The sequence below is a fragment of the Eupeodes corollae genome, chromosome 3 (genome assembly GCF_945859685.1).
Source record: "Eupeodes corollae chromosome 3, idEupCoro1.1, whole genome shotgun sequence".
Classification (NCBI taxonomy): Eukaryota; Metazoa; Arthropoda; class Insecta; order Diptera; family Syrphidae; genus Eupeodes; species Eupeodes corollae.
In genome coordinates this window covers 69547416-69565759 of record NC_079149.1, presented here as the reverse complement: position 1 = coordinate 69565759, position 18344 = coordinate 69547416, and the positions used below count along the sequence as shown (strand labels likewise).

The 18344-nt window shown below is 30.4% G+C and overlaps 1 protein-coding gene across 2 annotated transcripts in view; it reads left to right on the top strand.

Moving 5' to 3' along the window:
* The window catches only part of LOC129950031 (UDP-N-acetylglucosamine--peptide N-acetylglucosaminyltransferase 110 kDa subunit), a 92027-nt gene that overhangs the window by 1063 nt on the left and 72620 nt on the right, over positions 1-18344 (top strand). Inside the window, exons 1-5 of one of the 2 annotated variants that reach the window (XM_056061797.1) lie at positions 1151-1274; positions 4629-4655; positions 7592-7802; positions 7876-8059; positions 10184-10252. In XM_056061797.1, coding sequence (XP_055917772.1) covers positions 7657-7802; positions 7876-8059; positions 10184-10252 — 399 coding nt within the window. In that variant the 5' untranslated portion in view covers positions 1151-1274; positions 4629-4655; positions 7592-7656. Of the gene's footprint in view, positions 1-1150; positions 1275-4628; positions 4656-7591; positions 7803-7875; positions 8060-10183; positions 10253-18344 lie in introns of those variants that run through there. The other variant, XM_056061796.1, reaches the window with a different exon arrangement.

Here is an 18344-nt window from a genome sequence, read left to right as displayed (position 1 = left end):
TACAGAACAAAACAAAACCCGTAGCCAAAAAAGTTAGCACGGGGCTACTTTTGCTTTGGAGGGTAGTTCTACTGCTTACACAAAAAGATTCCTGCTAACTACGTAAAAGTATTATATAAGATAAATTAAAATGGGAAAAAAGGATTTTTTTTTTTTTGCAAAATACTTTATATATATAGTATATAAGGCAATAAAAGAAAAACATGCAGCTAAAACTAGATTTGCTTGTAGGTAGTTGGGTATAATTTAACAAAAAATTAAAATTAACATTTTCAGAATCACCATTACAATATTGTTAATGCTTGACGTTTAGGAATAAAATGATAAAGTAACGCATTTTAAATAAATGGTATAAATGGTCGTTAGTCTATTAGACTTATGTATTTAGAGCGTTTTATGCACACAATTTAACTGGGTTGTGATCAAAAAGATGTTTAAATTAGGTAGTTGTTGTGCCTTGTGCCAACAATTAAATTGGTAAGTTTTTTTTCGTAAATCTAGAAAGTTTTCATATGTGTTAGAAATATAATATATAAATACTTAAAGTTTTTCACTGTCTTAGAAATACCTACTTACAAAGAATTTGTTTTGTATTTTGTACTAATTTCCCATTTTCGTGGTAAATTTGGTGTTGAAACTCTGGGGATAGAATTTGTACTATCGTATAATTCAAAGGGGGAGAAAGAAACACTTTTTGTGAAGAATTGTCCTTATATTTAATTCTACTACTCTTCCAATCTGACTGAGAAAATTTTCAGACACCTGAAAACTGACCATATGCAATAGAATTAGCATATTTGCCCATACTTCCCCTTAAAAATTATTTTTGACCACGGCCTTTGGCGATTATTATGTCCAATATGACAAAAGCATGAAAGAAGGCACATAATAATGCATTGTACGAGAGAGACACGATGACTGCGAACTGCTATACTGGGCTTGCCCTGAACAGGCACTGAACTGAGCGCTACAGAAACAGATTGCCTACATTTTGTTATTAAAAAAAATGACTAGTGTGGTCGCTTCTATTGTACCAGTGTGATAGAGTGATAAAAATAAATATTCGCATTTAGACATGAGTAGGAAAATCGAGTAACGTGTTTATTCGACAAAGCTCACATGTGGTTTTCAATTAATCAGAAGGCAGAAAGAGTAAAAACAATAATAAGTTATTGCGTTGAGTTTAATTTCTGGCATTATACCTTCCTATTTAAAGAAAATATTTTATTAAAAAAAAAACAATAAATAGCAGAAAAAATAAACATTTCCAAAAAGTAGGTACTACTTTTTAATTATTAAGCTAATTTAATACTTTTGACATACGTACATATGTACCTATTTATTTCATAAGCTAATTTTATTCATTTGCGTGGCTTTTTTACAAAGAAAGGTTATAGTAGGATTACACTATATAACTTGTGTTGTTTTTCAATATTATTTTTATTCATCTTTTAAAAATCAGGTAAAAACGAACTGGAACTGATGAGTTTGTTAAGAGAAATTTGTACATGACCTTGAGTGCTCAAAATAAAAGACTAATACATATTGTTTTCCATTTTAAGATTGTTAGTTTATTTAAGTTTAAAATTCAACTTACGCAAAATTATGGTTCGGTCGACAGTTGAGAGTAAAGTTAGGTATGCATATAAAGTAGCAAAAAGTAGCTGATAAGGAAAAAAATACCTACCTACGTAAAAAAAGCGATAAACAAACTTACAACTTGAGAAATATGTAGGTACCTATATATTTTTGTTTTCATATTTTCTAATAAACAGCTTTTGTTTAAATAGATATCAACAATTGTAACTTATTATTAATCTAATTACTAATATAAAGATAAGGAAAGCTGATACAAATATGTAATTTAATTATTTCGGAAACAAAACTGCTTTAATTTTTTTTTGAATAGAGGAAAAAGAAAATTAAACGAAAACAACTAAATTATTTTTCTTTAAATATTTACACATTGGGTTAATCAAAATATGTCGTATTTTATCTGAATTGAAATTAGTGTAATGTTTATTTTTATATTACAAAAAAAAAACAATAAAATACCAACACTCGATTCGTTTTTAGTTTTTCTTTAAATAGCTAATTAACTTTGCAAAATCCATGAATGGTAATTGCGAAAAAACTTAGGCAATTTTAAGTCAATATTCTTTTGAATTTTGTTTCACTGAAAATTAACTTTAAATATACCAATCCTAAAACCTCCAAAATTGATTATAACAACATTGAATGAACTACAAATTTGAAAATGTAGTAAAGGAACATGTCAATGAGCAAAAGCAGAATGATTAATTGAAAGCTCTTACATACTGTTGCTCCCAAAATTGAGCGTACACTCAATAATTGAGAATTAGTTATTTCTTATTTTTCGTATTTAAGATGCAATATTTTTAGGAAATTCTTTTTAATTTTTATTCTTACGAATACATAAAAAAACATTAGTTAAACAATAAACAAAAGGCAATATTTAAAAAAAAAACTTCATTATCTCAACATTTCATCGCAAAAAATTAAGCGTACACTTTGTATTTTTAGCTTTTTAAATCAAGTATTTACAAATGTACTGCTATATTTACTTGTTTTTTGAACTGAATTTAAATCCAATGTTCGTCGCAGAAATAATTTTCGTTTCAATATTCATTTCCTCATTTTTTGTGGAAATTGCAGAGAAAAGAAAAAAAAAACAGACATTGCTACAAGACAATTAATTTTGAAACTACATTTAAACAATAAATCTTTTCGTGAAATTGGCGACATCGTCGTCGGCCGAACATATTCAACGGTCAAAACAAAGCTTAACAAATATCGGTACGAAGGTACGATCCCAAAAAAAAATTGGAAGAGGATGAAAATAAATCTTTTCTCAGCAAGACGAACGAGTAATTTTAAGAAAATTCAAAGTAAAACTCAAAAACGAGTGTACCAAACTTGGCGGCCGAAATGGTGACACTTTTTGAAAGACCAGTTTCAACCGAAACTGTTCATCGCGTTCTTCGGAAGAATGATTTTAACGGCAAAATTAATAAGTGAAAACGTCTTGAGTTCGCTAAAAAGGACCTCAACAAACCCTAAAGTTTCTGGGACGATGTTTTGTTCTCGGACGAGACTAAAATTAACATATTTTGGTCTGAAGGAATGCAAATTGTTTGGAGAAAACCCAGTTCAAGACACAGAATTCGCTTGCTACTGTTAAGCATAGGGTAGGAAATGTTGTGTTATGGAGGTCAATGGCGACAAATTTGACTAGGAACTATTTATTGACACAATCATAAAAAAGTGGACATTTTTGGACGTTCTTAAAAGACTTATGCGTCAGTCTGCAGAAAAACTGAATTTATCAGCAACCTTTAACTTCCAAAAATATAACGATCCACAACACACATCGTTTGTTGTGAAGGAATGGTTGCTGTATAATGCAAGAAAAAAGCACAAGACCCCACCTCAGTCATCGGACCTCAATCTCATCGAGCATTTGTGGGAAAAAATAAAGGGAAGGTTGCAGAATTGCAACCCAACCGACAAAAGTCAATTGAAAGCGAAGATCACGGAATTTTGGGAAAATATACCCCCATCTTTTACTAAAAAAAATGTTGAATCAATGCCGCGGCGACTATAAGATGTGATTACGGCTGAAGGTGGCTCTACAAAATATTAAAATTTAAATTTGACCACTAATTAACATTTTTGTATGCTTTGAACTCCAAGTGTACGCTTAATTTTGTGCCGTGCAATTGACGATATTTTTAGTTGTTTAAGTTTTATTATTTTTGTTGTTTTTTTTTTTAAATTAACATTTGAATAATTTAAAACAGCAAAACAGTTTTTTTGCTGGTGTACGCTCAATTTTGAGAGTGACTGTACATGTATGTTTCAATTTACATATTTTTAACGCGCAAGTATTTAATTTAGAAGTGTAAATCATAAAATTAATGTATTCAAGGTATAAATTATAAAGATTTTGTTGGTATTTCAATGTAAATGAAAAAAATTGGGTAAGTTAATTATTTTCGATCAAATGAATAATAATCTTTAATTTCTTGTTCTACACTACACTACTATCTTTTTTGAAAGAAAATATATATGTATGTATATACCTATCGTTTTTTGGAGCAAGAAATAGGTAACTCGATTTTTAACATTTCAAATAATATTTTTTTAAACTTAATTGAAAGCGTTTTTCAATATAATGATGAACATCATCAATTCTGAAAAATAAGGAATATCTTTGTAAAGTTAGGAATACAAATATTAAACTTACCATCTTTCAAATATATGGTATAGGTATGTTCCTCATAATGTTATTTCCTCCAAAGTAATGTTAAATCTAGTTACTTAGTTCGTGCACTTACAGGACGATAAGAGAAAATGACAGTTACATTTGCAAGACAACATTTCAATCTATGAGCTCTTAGATTCTCTTTTTTTTTAAAGATCTTGCAGGTTAAAATTCGCCGAAAGTCTTCGTAAGTTTTGATTTTTACAAATTTACTTCTATTATATTTCTATTGCTGTTATAAATAAATGTTCAATATTAAACTTATATTGTTTAGATTTTTTATAAAATAATTATGTTATGCAATTAGTAAAATTTATATAATTCTGTTTTGCACTACTTTCAGTTTTGTCAAAACGATACTTCGAACCGCGTAAGTATATTTAATAACATGATGATTCCATGTCTTTCACATTAATTTAAACAAATTTGAATATGTACTTCTATTTTTCAGCAAAGAACTGATTAACCAAAAGACATACATTCAATGGTGAACTAAAGTGTATTTTTATTAATACTTAATGTATTTTGCAATAATACAAACTCTCTTAGTCGTTAGAATTGCTATGTATTTCACAAACTAGAATAAATTCGAATACTGTCTTCCGACATTTAGAAACATTTTTTTTCCAAAAATGCAGACAAAATTGAAATTATTAGAATAAATGTATTAAGAATGGAGTGACATCCGTCGGTGGGGCCTATACGTTTTCTCTCTTAAACAAAAAAGGACGTATTTTTCTGATACCAGAAAAATATTTCCAGCAAAAGTCAATTCAGGAATTTTTGTCCTCAAACAAAATCTGCGTTTTTTTATTAGTTCAAGAAAAAAAAAAGAGATAATTCTATTTCAAAAATATAAAGAAGGAAAGAAAGCATATATTGAACATTTTTGTATTTGCAATTAAGCGACAATGTTTCATTCAAGCATATCATACTAATGAAGATGTTTTAATAGGAGTAACATTTCAGCAAATCGCTTATTGAAAATAATGCTAATGGTTTGATCATTATAGGTAATTCTATTAGAGCTTGTATTAAATGGCCAATGTAAATGTTGGGCTCAAAAACAACGAAAACGCAACTGAAACTTAAAGCAGTGTAGCTGTTAAGTTTTTAAAGCTTTGTATGTTTTTTTGAAACGGAAACCTTGCTTTTAATTTAAAGCAAAATTTAAAATCTACCGATTGCAGAAATTAAATTACCTACCTAAGGCTAACAAACACGCTTACGTCTCTTTTTTTCTGCGGTTTTCAGGTTGTTTCTTAAATTAAATTCCTTTCAATCTATACCATTGAATCACGGAATAGATTTGATCTAATCGACTAGTATTAGATTACCAAATATCAATCAAGAAAAAGTCGATGGTAATGATTCTTAAAAGTTCAATATCAATCAGAAATTGCAATATTCATCTAGCACAATGTTATAGTAAATAAACACAAAAATATAATGTTATTATAGTTCTGATTGTTAAGGAAGTTAAAACATATCGTTGAATCCGATATTAAATTTTTGATTAAAGTACACTGATAAGTGCATTTTATACGTATGGGGATTTGTACAAATATTGCTTGAAGAGCAATAAATAGTAAAAATAATTTCATGTAACATTTATTAAGGCTTGCTTTATAAATAAAAAACAGTTGTTTTCGTCGAACTGTATATGGATAATAGTGAAAACATGAAATTTTCAACACTTTTTGCAACAATTACGTAACACGTCGAATATTCTCTTCCAACGCGTCAATCATCTCGAACGCATCTGCGTATACAAGCGACTTTGTAAGGCCCACGACGCGGGATAAAGCACTCACCAAAAGTTTACTTCAATAAATTGATTGAATTAATGCGCTACATGAACCGACTCATTATTTTTGTAATAAATTTGGAAACGTTGCTCAGGATTAAGTCTAATCATTATGGAATGGCAAACCAAATTGAGCATACATTAAGTAACAGGTGTCAAAAAGTGGTGGTATTGAAAGAGATGCAATACACCACACGATTTTGTTAGGTTATGGCGGGTGCATGAAATCCAAGTCGAAAAGCATGCCTTCCAGTATCCAGTTAGGATATAATCTACCAAGGGAGATGAGATTTGTTTAACGTTAAGTTGGCCAAATTAGTTTGGTGTTAGCCCACATTCTATAAGAGTGAGTATTAAACTCTTCAAAAAAGATCGACTAATTAATATGAGAGACATTAATTAAGTCTGTCGGAATATACAATTTCATCTCTCCGTCATAGTTTGTGGACCCATCTGCAGAATCGCTTCGTCTACAAAAAATTACTCATTCTTTTAGTTAGGATGCGATGAAGACTTGGAAGTTAATGTTGACTTATGGATTGGGCTGTTGTAATCGACGTATAGAGATCTGAATACGTTCAGTATAGTGCAATGTTATCATTTATCCACTGTGAGGAGATTTAAAACTGAAGGGCTGTATTTGCGGCCGATTATTTTCTTAACAACAATAGCAGCCGATCGGTTGAGTGAAATATATAACCCATACATAGAAGGCTGTTCGTTGGACTTTTGCTGAGCTTATCGTGGGTTTTTGATGTATCCAGCGCAGTCCACCATACTCTTAATGTAGGTGCATATATGTAAGGATCGGTCTGAAGACCGGGATACAAAGCCTGTGCTCAATAAGGGTTCGAGACCCCATTCACAACCAATTTTCTTTTTGATGATAATATGGCAACAGTGGCTTTAATGAATCTGTTAATATTAATTTACTATCCAAAATAAAACCCTAGTCTTTTGCTTAGTATGAAAATCTAAGCAGTATACCGTTAATAAGGTTAGATATAAATACCATGTCCAAACCGATCTGCCCAATTAGTTAGCTAGCTTAAAGTACTTTGTTTTAATTCCTCCAGTGTGTTAGGATGCTTCCTAGATACTGCTATGGCAACATCGTTTGCATAGGCAATCACTCTGTACCGTTCCCTCTCAAAATTGTTAGTAGCTCGTTTACTACTAAGTTCCAGTGGGCGTAGATGTGTTGAAAGTTAAAAAACCGTCGTTTAAATTAATAATCCTTCTGTTATTTGTATACGATTAGGTATATTCTATTACAAATTAAACAATACTATAAATTAGTTAGACAGTAATCAAGTGACAATTAAGTACTTAATTATTAACTATTTGTTTGGGTAACAATTTTAGTTTTCTATCGCGATTTCAGAGACAAAAGCTGACATAACTTTTTCACACAATAAACTTAAAGTATAAAGAAAAATAATCAAATTTTGTTAAAAATCGTTCAAAAAATACATAAACTTAAACAAAATCTTCATTAGGTCTACTAGAACTCGCCCACCGAGAATATCAGGCAGTGGATTATGAGAATGCAGAGAAGCATTGTATGCAACTTTGGAGACAAGACAGTACCAATACAGGAGTTCTGTTACTACTTTCATCAATACATTTTCAATGCCGACGATTAGATAAATCAGCTCAATTTTCAACCTTGGCAATTAAACAGAATCCACTTTTAGCTGAAGCTTACAGGTTAAGTCTTAATTTGTATACATATCTTAAACCTATATGCATTTTAAAATAATTATTTACTTTTTTTTTTTAGTAATCTCGGCAACGTCTACAAAGAACGTGGACAACTTCAAGAAGCTCTTGATAATTATCGCCGTGCTGTACGATTGAAGCCTGATTTCATTGATGGTTATATTAATTTGGCAGCAGCTCTAGTTGCTGCACGAGACATGGAATCTGCCGTTCAAGCATATGTAACAGCGTTACAATACAATCCAGTAAGTAACATTCATATCTGTTCGTTACAATGAAAATGCAAATGCAAAGTGTGTTTAATGTTTATATATGTAAATACTTTGAAAAATAATTAATAATTTCCAAAGATTTACAAACCATTGTTAAATGTATAGAGTATTAATTTTTATTCATCAAAATGATGTAAAATTAGTTATTATAATGATACCATTGAACACCCTTGCCTTAATTGAGTACTGAAAAGTAATCAACACTATAGTTATTACATATTATTTAGTCTTGCACAGTAAGATACAATATCTTTTAAGGTAGTTCAAGCTTCAGTTTTAAAATTGGTTTACATGAAATGAATGAATACTAGATTTTAAACAAGATGGCTTGAAAAGAAATTTTATATAAACAAAACTACTTTATACCATTTAATTAATGAAAAAGATATGATCCATGGACTTTATTATAATACCTTATAAAACACTTTTAAAGTAAAAAAAAAAAAAACAAAAAACAAAAGTTAAAATCATCGCAATGCCTCAAAATACTGTCTAAGTCTTATTCTAAACCGAGAAGTGCAGCCTATCATCCTAATAGTTTGAGGTAGGGAATTCCACAACCGACTGCGTGAACGAAAAATTGACGGTTTGAAACAAGATAGGAGTAGCGTATTGGTATCAGAACGCTGCTTCGATTAGAGCGTGGAAAAAGGATTCTGTTGTAAAGGAACGGGGGTTGACGTGTTTGCATGATATTGTGGAGCATTATTAAGGTCCGAAACGAGAATAGATTATCAAGAGAAAACCCATATATTGATTTTGCATTTGAGGTTATATGAACATATTTCCGTAGCCCAAAAATATATCTTGTCACACTATTATAGACAACATTAAGTTTCCTTTTGTGCTTGGAATCGCAATTACTAAATAGTTCACGCCCAAATAATAAAAGCGGATAAGCAGCGACTTAGCAATTGTCATTCTTGTTTTTATTGGAGTGATTCGTTGGGTGGTCCATAACATACGTAAGCCTCCGTAAACTCTACCTATGATAAGTTGTATATGACTTGTCCAAGTGAGTGTCGTATTGAATACTACTCCAAGATTCTTGGCTGAGTCAACAAACTGAATAGGGTTATCATTGAGTAATATTGGAGAAAAGCAAGATGTGTCTGTAGGGTCTTTTGAAATGACTAAGCATTTTGACTTAGTAGGATTTAAACAAAGTCCGTTTGATCGCGACCAGAGCAATATCTTATTAAGATCTTCGTTTATCTCCCAAATACCATTTTTAACCAACCCCAGTAGACAACTGTAAGTAAGCTGTACATCATCGGCATACATATGTATGGATGAGTTAAAGCTTAGAGACGGGAGCTCATTAACATACATGGTAAAAAGTAATGGGCCCAAAATAGACCCTTGGGGAACACCTCGTGTTAGCGGAAGAAAATTTGAAGTTTGGTTGTTAGCAACTACTGCTTGGTGTCTAGAAGTAAGATATGAGAAAATTAGTCTCACTGATGATGACGTTAATTGAAACTCATCCCTTGCTTGCACTTAAATATGAACGAAAGTTCTAATATTGTTGGTAAAATGTTTGCCTTATAGTCGTACTTTTTGAAAATCAATACAAGGCTTGAAAGTTCAAAATAACCAGAAATCTATGCAAAGCATGTTTCTTTTTACAAAAAAAAAGAAGTTCTTAACAAAACATAGAGGTTTTGGTTCTATCCAAATCAATTTATTAGCTTAACCCATTGAAACGTCCAGAGCTATGGATTCATTTAAAAAAAGTTCTTTTTCGTTTGAGTTCAAAAATTAGAATATAAACACTATCCCATACAGCTATGGCCAAAATAACAAGAACAGTTACAACGGTCGAATGAAACAACAAAAAACAATGCCTTCATTTTAGAGAAGTAAACAAAAATCGTTGTAAGATAAATGTTTTTTATATTCTCTTTAGTGATATATATATATTTTATTGATTAAAACAAAGAACAATGGGATCAGTTGCAATTTATTTGTTCACAGCGTTATATTATATCATGTTATGCCAAACAAATAAGAAGAAAATATATCTCAACCTTTGCATTTGTGTACTTATGTAAATTATAATAAATCATCTAATCTTATTTTTAAATTTTCTTTCAGGATTTGTATTGTGTTCGCAGTGACTTAGGAAATTTATTAAAAGCACTTGGTAGACTAGAAGAGGCAAAGGTATTATTCAATTATTCAAAAAAAAGAACATAAATAATCTTTTTTAACTTTTATGAAAAAATATTTATTGTAACACACATATTCGCGCAAAATATTAATTTGTTTTTCAGAGTGAATGTTGTAAAGCTTTGGCGTATTTTATTTAACAATTTATTTATTTAATGGAAAAGCATTGTGGAACAAGTGAATTTCCCTTAAAAAGCATTAAATTTCTCATCGCTTAACTTGAGCTGATAAATAATTAAAAAAAAAAAAAACTTTAAATTCATTTAAAAACAACTGCTGTTTTATATTATTTACCAATTTATTATTTTTTTTACCAAAACTAAACATTTTATGCTTTGTTTTTATCTTAAGAAAATTACATTTTATATAAACAAACTCATACACAAAATATGTTTCCTTTTCAGTAAGATTCCTCTTCTCTCGACTTAATTGAAAAATTTCAATATTTTCATTATTTGTTCATGGTTTCTGTTTTTATCGAATAGGTTTTTGTTCGAATGCTGCGCCCATTTAAAGTTACAATAATTTTGTTTAAATAGTATTTAGATACACCAAAGAAGAAAATGGAGGTTGCAGTTGAAGAATATGCAAACTGCATTAATGTGGGATTCATGTTGCTGTTCACCCTTGGCGTAAATTTTGCGTAGTTTTATATTTTTTTTTCTTTAATATATCGATTTCAAATAATCAAGCAAGTTTAAGCGTAGAAAATATGGCCTCTGACGTTAGGTTATGCGATTTTTTTTTATATTAAAAAACTCCAAGTAGCGGAATTTATTAAAGAATATCAAAAAAATAACAGTTTTTAACCGTAATCTGCTTAAGTTCTATAACTTACCCAGAAAGTACGAAAAAACGTAATTGATATTTTTGAATAAATCTCATAAAAATATCATTCATTCAATTTTAAATGAATTTAAAGGAATGCATGAGAACTTTAGTGCATTAAAAATTAACGTAGATTAAAATGTATGAATATACGAAGCTTATTTTTTAATGATTCAATAAGCAAATTATCACACTGTTAATAAGATGTGTCGACAGTAGTTCTGTTAATGTCTTGATTCCAAGCTCATTATAGAGAAAATTAATATCATTAAATGCTATGATAGTAATGCAGCCTTTCAGGTGCCACCTGTCTGTGTCGTTAAGACAACCTTAGCTCCTTTTTTAAATTTTTTATAGCATTAAATCTATAATTCAGCTTTGATCAAATCGGCCTCTTATGAAAGTTCTCTCTTGGGGCTGGCCACCATTGAGCTACAATTTAAAGAAATATTAACTAAATTCAAAAATAACAGCAAAAAGATATGAAGATATCTGTTGTATATAAATATTCATATATATGAGCAACTGTACTGAGTTATTACTTTAAATATCAACTTAATCAAGTTATCAATTGATTTAATATTTTCCTGTTATCAAAATAAAATATTATTCGATTTTCATTTATATTATAATAAAGACGTTTCATAATTGAGTTAAAGGAATCCGCTTTTCATTCAATCCAGAGTTCCAAGACACAACAGTATTGGCGACGAGGTGAACACTTATTTTCAAAAACAGAAGATCATCGAACATAAAAATGAATTCCGAGCAACTCACTTCCTTGATTCAAGCTATGTCGAATATGACGACGGCCTTGCAAAATCAACAGGAACATCGAACGGCAAATATAAGCATAATTTCAAATTTCGACCCATTCAACCCCAAGGTTGAACAATTCAATAATTATAAAGAACGTTTAGAAAATCATTTTCAGATAAAAAAGATATTCGAAGATAAAGAGATGTGCGCTAAATTATTGCTTCAATTTATTGGTTCTTCGAATTATTCGTTACTGACGTCACTCTCAGCTCCCAAAAATATTAACGAATTGAAATATGATGAATTGATTGAAAAATTAGAGAAGCATTTTTGTCCGAAAAAAAAATTCATTGGTAGAACAACATTATTTTTTATCGGAATATCAAAATGAAAAGGATTCCATAAATGATTACTTAGCAAAACTTCGACAAAGGGTACTATACAGCAACTTCAACTGCACATGTGGTTTGTCCATAGCCAACATTTTTCTACGAGCTCAATTTATTCGAGGGCTTAGGGACAACAACATAAGAGAAAAACTACTTCAGGAAGAAAACTTGGAATTCGACAAAATTGTTGAACAGGCGATTAAACTCGAAGCATCAAAAATTAATTGCAAACTCATTTCAATTACGAACAACTCTTCGAACATAGAAATAAATAAAATATCAAATTCAAATTTTCAATCTCAAAATAAAATTCACAACCATGGCCCAAAACCTCGATCTCAAGAATATTCAAAAACGAAAAAATCGAAATCTTTTATAGATTACAAAAGTTTGGGAATCGAAGGACTGTGTCTACGATGTGGTAGAAATAATCACCTGGCAAATGATTGTAAATCTAATCGAAATCAACTAAGTTGTGAATTCTGCAAGAAACATGGTCATGTGAAGCGAGTTTGTTTGAAATTCTTATTAAATAAATCAAACCAGAACACAAACGCTATTACAAATGCAACAAATAACGCAGAGTACGATTATTCAGATAACATACATCATTTAAATAAAATAATTGATGTTTATGGAAAATCTGAAATATTTTCAATAGATGGTCGCAAATTTTACATAAATGTTTCAATAAATGGGAAACGTCAAGAATTCGAAGTGGACTCTGGGGCAGGCTTCACGTTACTTCCAGAGAAAGATTTCAACAAATTGAATTTAAATGTTCCCGTAAAAAAGTCAGATATTGGTTTTCGATCCTATACTGGTGAGATATTTGCTCCAATAGGAAAGGTTGAAGTACAGGTCCAATATCAAGATACAGTATCGAACGAGGAAATGTATATAGTTCCTTCAAAATACGCACCGCTTATAGGCAGAGTATGGATACGACATCTTAACATAAATTTACAAACGATCGATCAACCTACACGTACTGTCAAAAACGAAATTTGCACTATCGATTCAGTAACAGAGCTAATGAACAAATATTCCACTATTTTTGAACAAAGAGTGGGATGCATTCCAAATGTTGTTTGTTCACTTAAACTCAAAGAGAAAACCAAACCCATTTACGTAAGAGAACGAGAAGTCCCATTTGCACTGCGTGAGAAAGTTGAAAAAGAACTAGATGAACTCGAAAATGACGGAATAATTTCAAAAGTAAATACAAGCGATTGGGGTTCACCGTTGGTGATAATTCCAAAACCCGATGGTAAGGTGCGACTATGTGTGGATTACAAAGTTGGTGTAAACCCTCAGCTCGAAACAGCTCATTATCCGATTAAACGAATCAATGAACTTTTGAATCAGTTACGAAATTCAAAATATTTTTGTCGTTTGGATTTATACAAGGCATATTTACACGTTTTAGTCGATGAAGAAAGCAAGCAAGTACAAACTATATCAACACACAGAGGCACGTATCGAATGAACCGTTTATCTTTTGGCATTAAAACAGCTCCTAGTGAATTCAATAGAATACTAGACCAAATACTTCAAGGATTAGAAGGTACGTTATCTTATTTTGATGATATTATTATTCATGGTGCAACAGTTACTGAATGCAAAGAACGATTAATTAATTGTTTCGAAAAATTACAAAAGTACGATTTACATGTAAACAAAAATAAATGTGAATTTTTCAAAACAGAAATTCGATATTTAGGCTATGTTATACGTAAAAATGAAATTCTAAAGTCACCAGATAAAGTTCAAGCTATTAAAGATATGTCACGGCCCAAGAATTCAGATGAAGTACGTGCATTTTTGGGTATGATTACTTACTATTCAAAATTCATTCCTGATCTTTCGACAATAACTTTTCCTTTGCGACAATTACTTCAAAAAAATTATAAATTTAAGTGGTCAAAATCGTGCGAATTAGCATTTATTAAACTCAAAGAGGAAATTATGAGCAATCGTGTATTAACTCCTTATGATCCACAGTTACAGACTACTTTAGCATGTGATGCGAGTCCTGTTGGAATAGCAGCTGTTTTGTCACAGATTGATGAGGGTGTAGAACGACCAATTGCATTTATATCTCGATCACTAACACTGTCAGAACAAAATTATAGCCAACTCGACCGCGAAGCACTAGCTATTGTTTTTGCCATTGATAAATTGTACATGTATCTATATGGAAAAGAATTTATTTTGATCACAGATAATAAACCATTAACCATAATTTTTCATCAACATTCAAAAATCCCAGCAATGACATCTTCTAGACTTCTAAGGTATGCTTCGTTCCTTCAAGGATTTAACTACAAAATTCAACATAAAAAAGCAGAGGAACATCTTCATGTAGATTGCTTGTCGCGAAACCTTTCAACCGATTCATTTCAAAAATTTTAATTTTTCCTAGACGACGAAATCAAAGACCTTCAAGACCAAATTATCAATCAAATATCAACCGTGTCGTTAACAGCAACATCTATAGCGAAGGAAACAGAAAAAGATTCAAAATTGTCGAAACTTAAACAGGATTTACTTAAAGACCAAATAGAAAACCCAGATTATTCTTTACAAGATGGTGTTATTTTTAAAGGAAATCGCGTCGTTATTCCAAACACTCTTCAAGACGAAGTCCTTAAAGAATTGCATCGTACTCATATCGGAATTGTGAAAATGAAACAACTGGCTCGTAAATATTGCTATTGGAATGGAATAGACTCAAGCATAGAAAAACTCGTCAGGTCTTGTGAAAAATGTGCTCTTTGTAAGAATAGTCCTCCTCAGATCACATTTGGGATGAACCAAATGCTAATTTCGAGAGAGTACATATTGATTACGCTGGTCCATTGCAAGGTTATAATTTCTTCGTTCTAATCGATGCAAAATCAAAGTGGCCAGAAATCAAAGTTACAAATTCAGCTCCTACATCAGAGGTAACTATCAAATTTCTTCAAGACATTTTAGCAACACATGGTCTACCAAAAGTTATTGTATCAGATAACGCTTCGATTTTTCAAAGCAATGAATTCAAAGCATACTGTAAGGAAAATGGTATAATGCAAAAATTTATAGCGCCAGGACATCCAGCTACAAACGGGCTAGCCGAACGATATATTAAAACATTAAAATCAAAATTAAACGCGATGTCAGAAGAAGAAGGCTCAATACATAATAAAGTACGTGAAATATTATATCGTTATAGAGCAACACCTTTATCAAATGGTAAAAGTCCAGCACAACAATATCTTGGAAGAGAGATGAGAATCAAATTAGATTGCCTACGTCCTGTTAAATATGAAAAATCTTCCAACGAAAAAGTCAACTCAATTCGAAATTTAAGTGTGGGAGAAAGAGTTCAGTCAAGATTTTACTCAAACGGAAAGCCAGCTTGGAAATTTGGAGTTGTTAAGAAAAAGTTTGGTCAACTGCATTATGAAATCGAGCTCGACAATGGATATGTATTAAAACGCCATATAAACCAATTATACAAATCAGAAGTGGTTTTACCCGAAAAGGAAAATACTATTCAAGAAGATCAACCGAAAAGAAGTGATCCAAGTATAAATGAAATACAAATTCAATTTGAGCAAGTTCCAGTAATTCCAGGAAGTTTTAAAGTTCGAAGACAATCAGGAATAGAGACAATGAACATTCCTGAAAATCGAATACACACAGACATAGAACCAAGCAACATTCCTGTTCCAAATCGAAGAACGAATAGAAACCGACGGCGGCCAGGATATCTTCAAGATTATGAATAAAATAGTGTGGGAGATTGTTGTATATAAATATTCATATATATGAGCAACTGTACTGAGTTATTACTTTAAATATCAACTTAATCAAGTTATCAATTGATTTAATATTTTCCTGTTATCAAAATAAAATATTATTCGATTTTCATTTATATTATAATAAAGACGTTTCATAATTGAGTTAAAGGAATCCGCTTTTCATTCAATCCAGAGTTCCAAGACACAACAGATATCGTACAAATATAAGATATAAAATCAAACATCCATTTGCCGATGTGATTCGTCAATATACGTATTTACAATCGACTTAAAAACATATATTTTTTGTTGCTTCAAATATCTATGTATAATTGAATGAATATTCAACAATGTTCCATCATGAACATGTTAAAATAATTTTGTCTCCCCAAGTTATTTCTGTAAATTATTCTATTAAGTTATTGTTTCCAATGCTTTTTCATCATTTAATGCTTATGCTGTAGATTTTTGAATGCATGTTGTTTTAACATTATAGAGAGAAACACATACACGAAAAATGAAAATTATAAACAATAAACCATATATTGCAAAAAAAACTGCCATTTTATCAAGAAGTTCATTTCTAATTTACATTTTTTTTTATTTTTCACCTAATCGATTTCAGTGTAACTCTCGATTCCGTCATATAAAAAATAATTCACACACCAAATTCAGTGTTCAAATAGCAATGATGTTAAAAAATAAACTCAAAAGGGAACTGTTGTGTATAGACATATATTCTCTTCCTTGTGTAAAATAAAAAAAAACTCCTTAACCATTAAATGTTAATTAAACTTGTACATTTAAAATATTTGCTTCGAATTGTTCAGATTTTTTTTTTATTTTTCAACTGGAAGAGAAAATTTAAAAAAAAACTATTTCACGGAATACTGTTAAAAAATAGAATAGAAAAACTTCTTCTACAATAACGGGTCCTTCACATTCTTCCTGGCTCGATCAATACAGTGTGGTATACAGTGTTTGAAATACAAAAGCCTGATTGATTCAACAAACAGGTAAAGTACAGTGCTTCATGATGACGACAAGATACAAACAAAACTAAATTACAAAAAAAAAAGAAACAAAGTTACAAGAAACCTAATTCCATTACCCTAACCCAAAAATAAACAATAATTAAACTATTCCTATCCATTAAAAATCCAATTTCTAATCATTACATTTAAACAAAACAAAAATATGATAAAAATGCATTTTATTTATTAAAACTTAAAAAAAAATCAATATCAGAGAAATAATTTGTCGAGGATCTCAGTTTTTACAGATGAAGACTTGCTCCTCTCTTCCTTTTTTTCTCTCTCTGATCTTCTCTCAACGTTGCTCACAATAGAATCATCCCACCTCGTAAGCGTGCACCTTTTTATTTGTTTATATCGGCGGCGTTTCGACATTATGATTGCGTGGTTACAAACGTTTATGAAATAATTACAAAATTTCAAATATTTTAGTTATTTTATTATAATTAAGTTTTGAAACATTTGATAAACGTTTGTAATTATTTGATTACCTGCTCTTGTATACTTTGTTTGCATAATTAATTAAATAATCATTCACATCTTTGTTTCACGTGTTTTCTTTAATTTTTTTTTGTATTTGTAAGCATATATTGTTTTATGTTTTCGGAAGTTGTTTAGGAATATAATTTACGAAAAAAGGATTTGAATATCAATTAATGCTTTTATTTTAATTGCCGTCATCGATGATATTATTGAAACTCAAGTGAAATCTGTCTTTTTAATGATAATGTGGATTAAAATTTCTACGATCCGTATTGGTTCTAATACTTAAAACTTTGCCTTGAGAGTTGATGCTCCGATTACACTTACTTTTAAACTAATGATGAACTTAAGTACATAAATAAGTCAATTAACACAGTGAACATAAAAATGTAATAAGACTGTAATCGATACACGATTTGTTAATTCCAAATGACATACTTTCGTTAACTAAATAAAAATTAAACTTTTGTAATTGTAACTTGTATTAGTTCAAAAACTGTTAAAATTGAAACACATGATTTTTAAACAAGATGTGAATGCATGAAGCGTAAAGCGTAGTTCTGGCGTAGTAATTTGCAAGCGATTTCCTATTTGCGTAATTTAAATTTAAGGTTTTTAATTATTTGGTATGAGCATACAAATAATTTTGATGCGTAGCTTTTTTTGCGTAAATTTTATTACATGTTGCGTACAACCCACTGAAAAGCAAACAACTAACTTATCGAACAAAATTTTGTTGAGAAACATAGCAAAGAAAAAATCACTATGTTTACATTTTTTGGGAAGTCCTTAAAATTTGGAGATA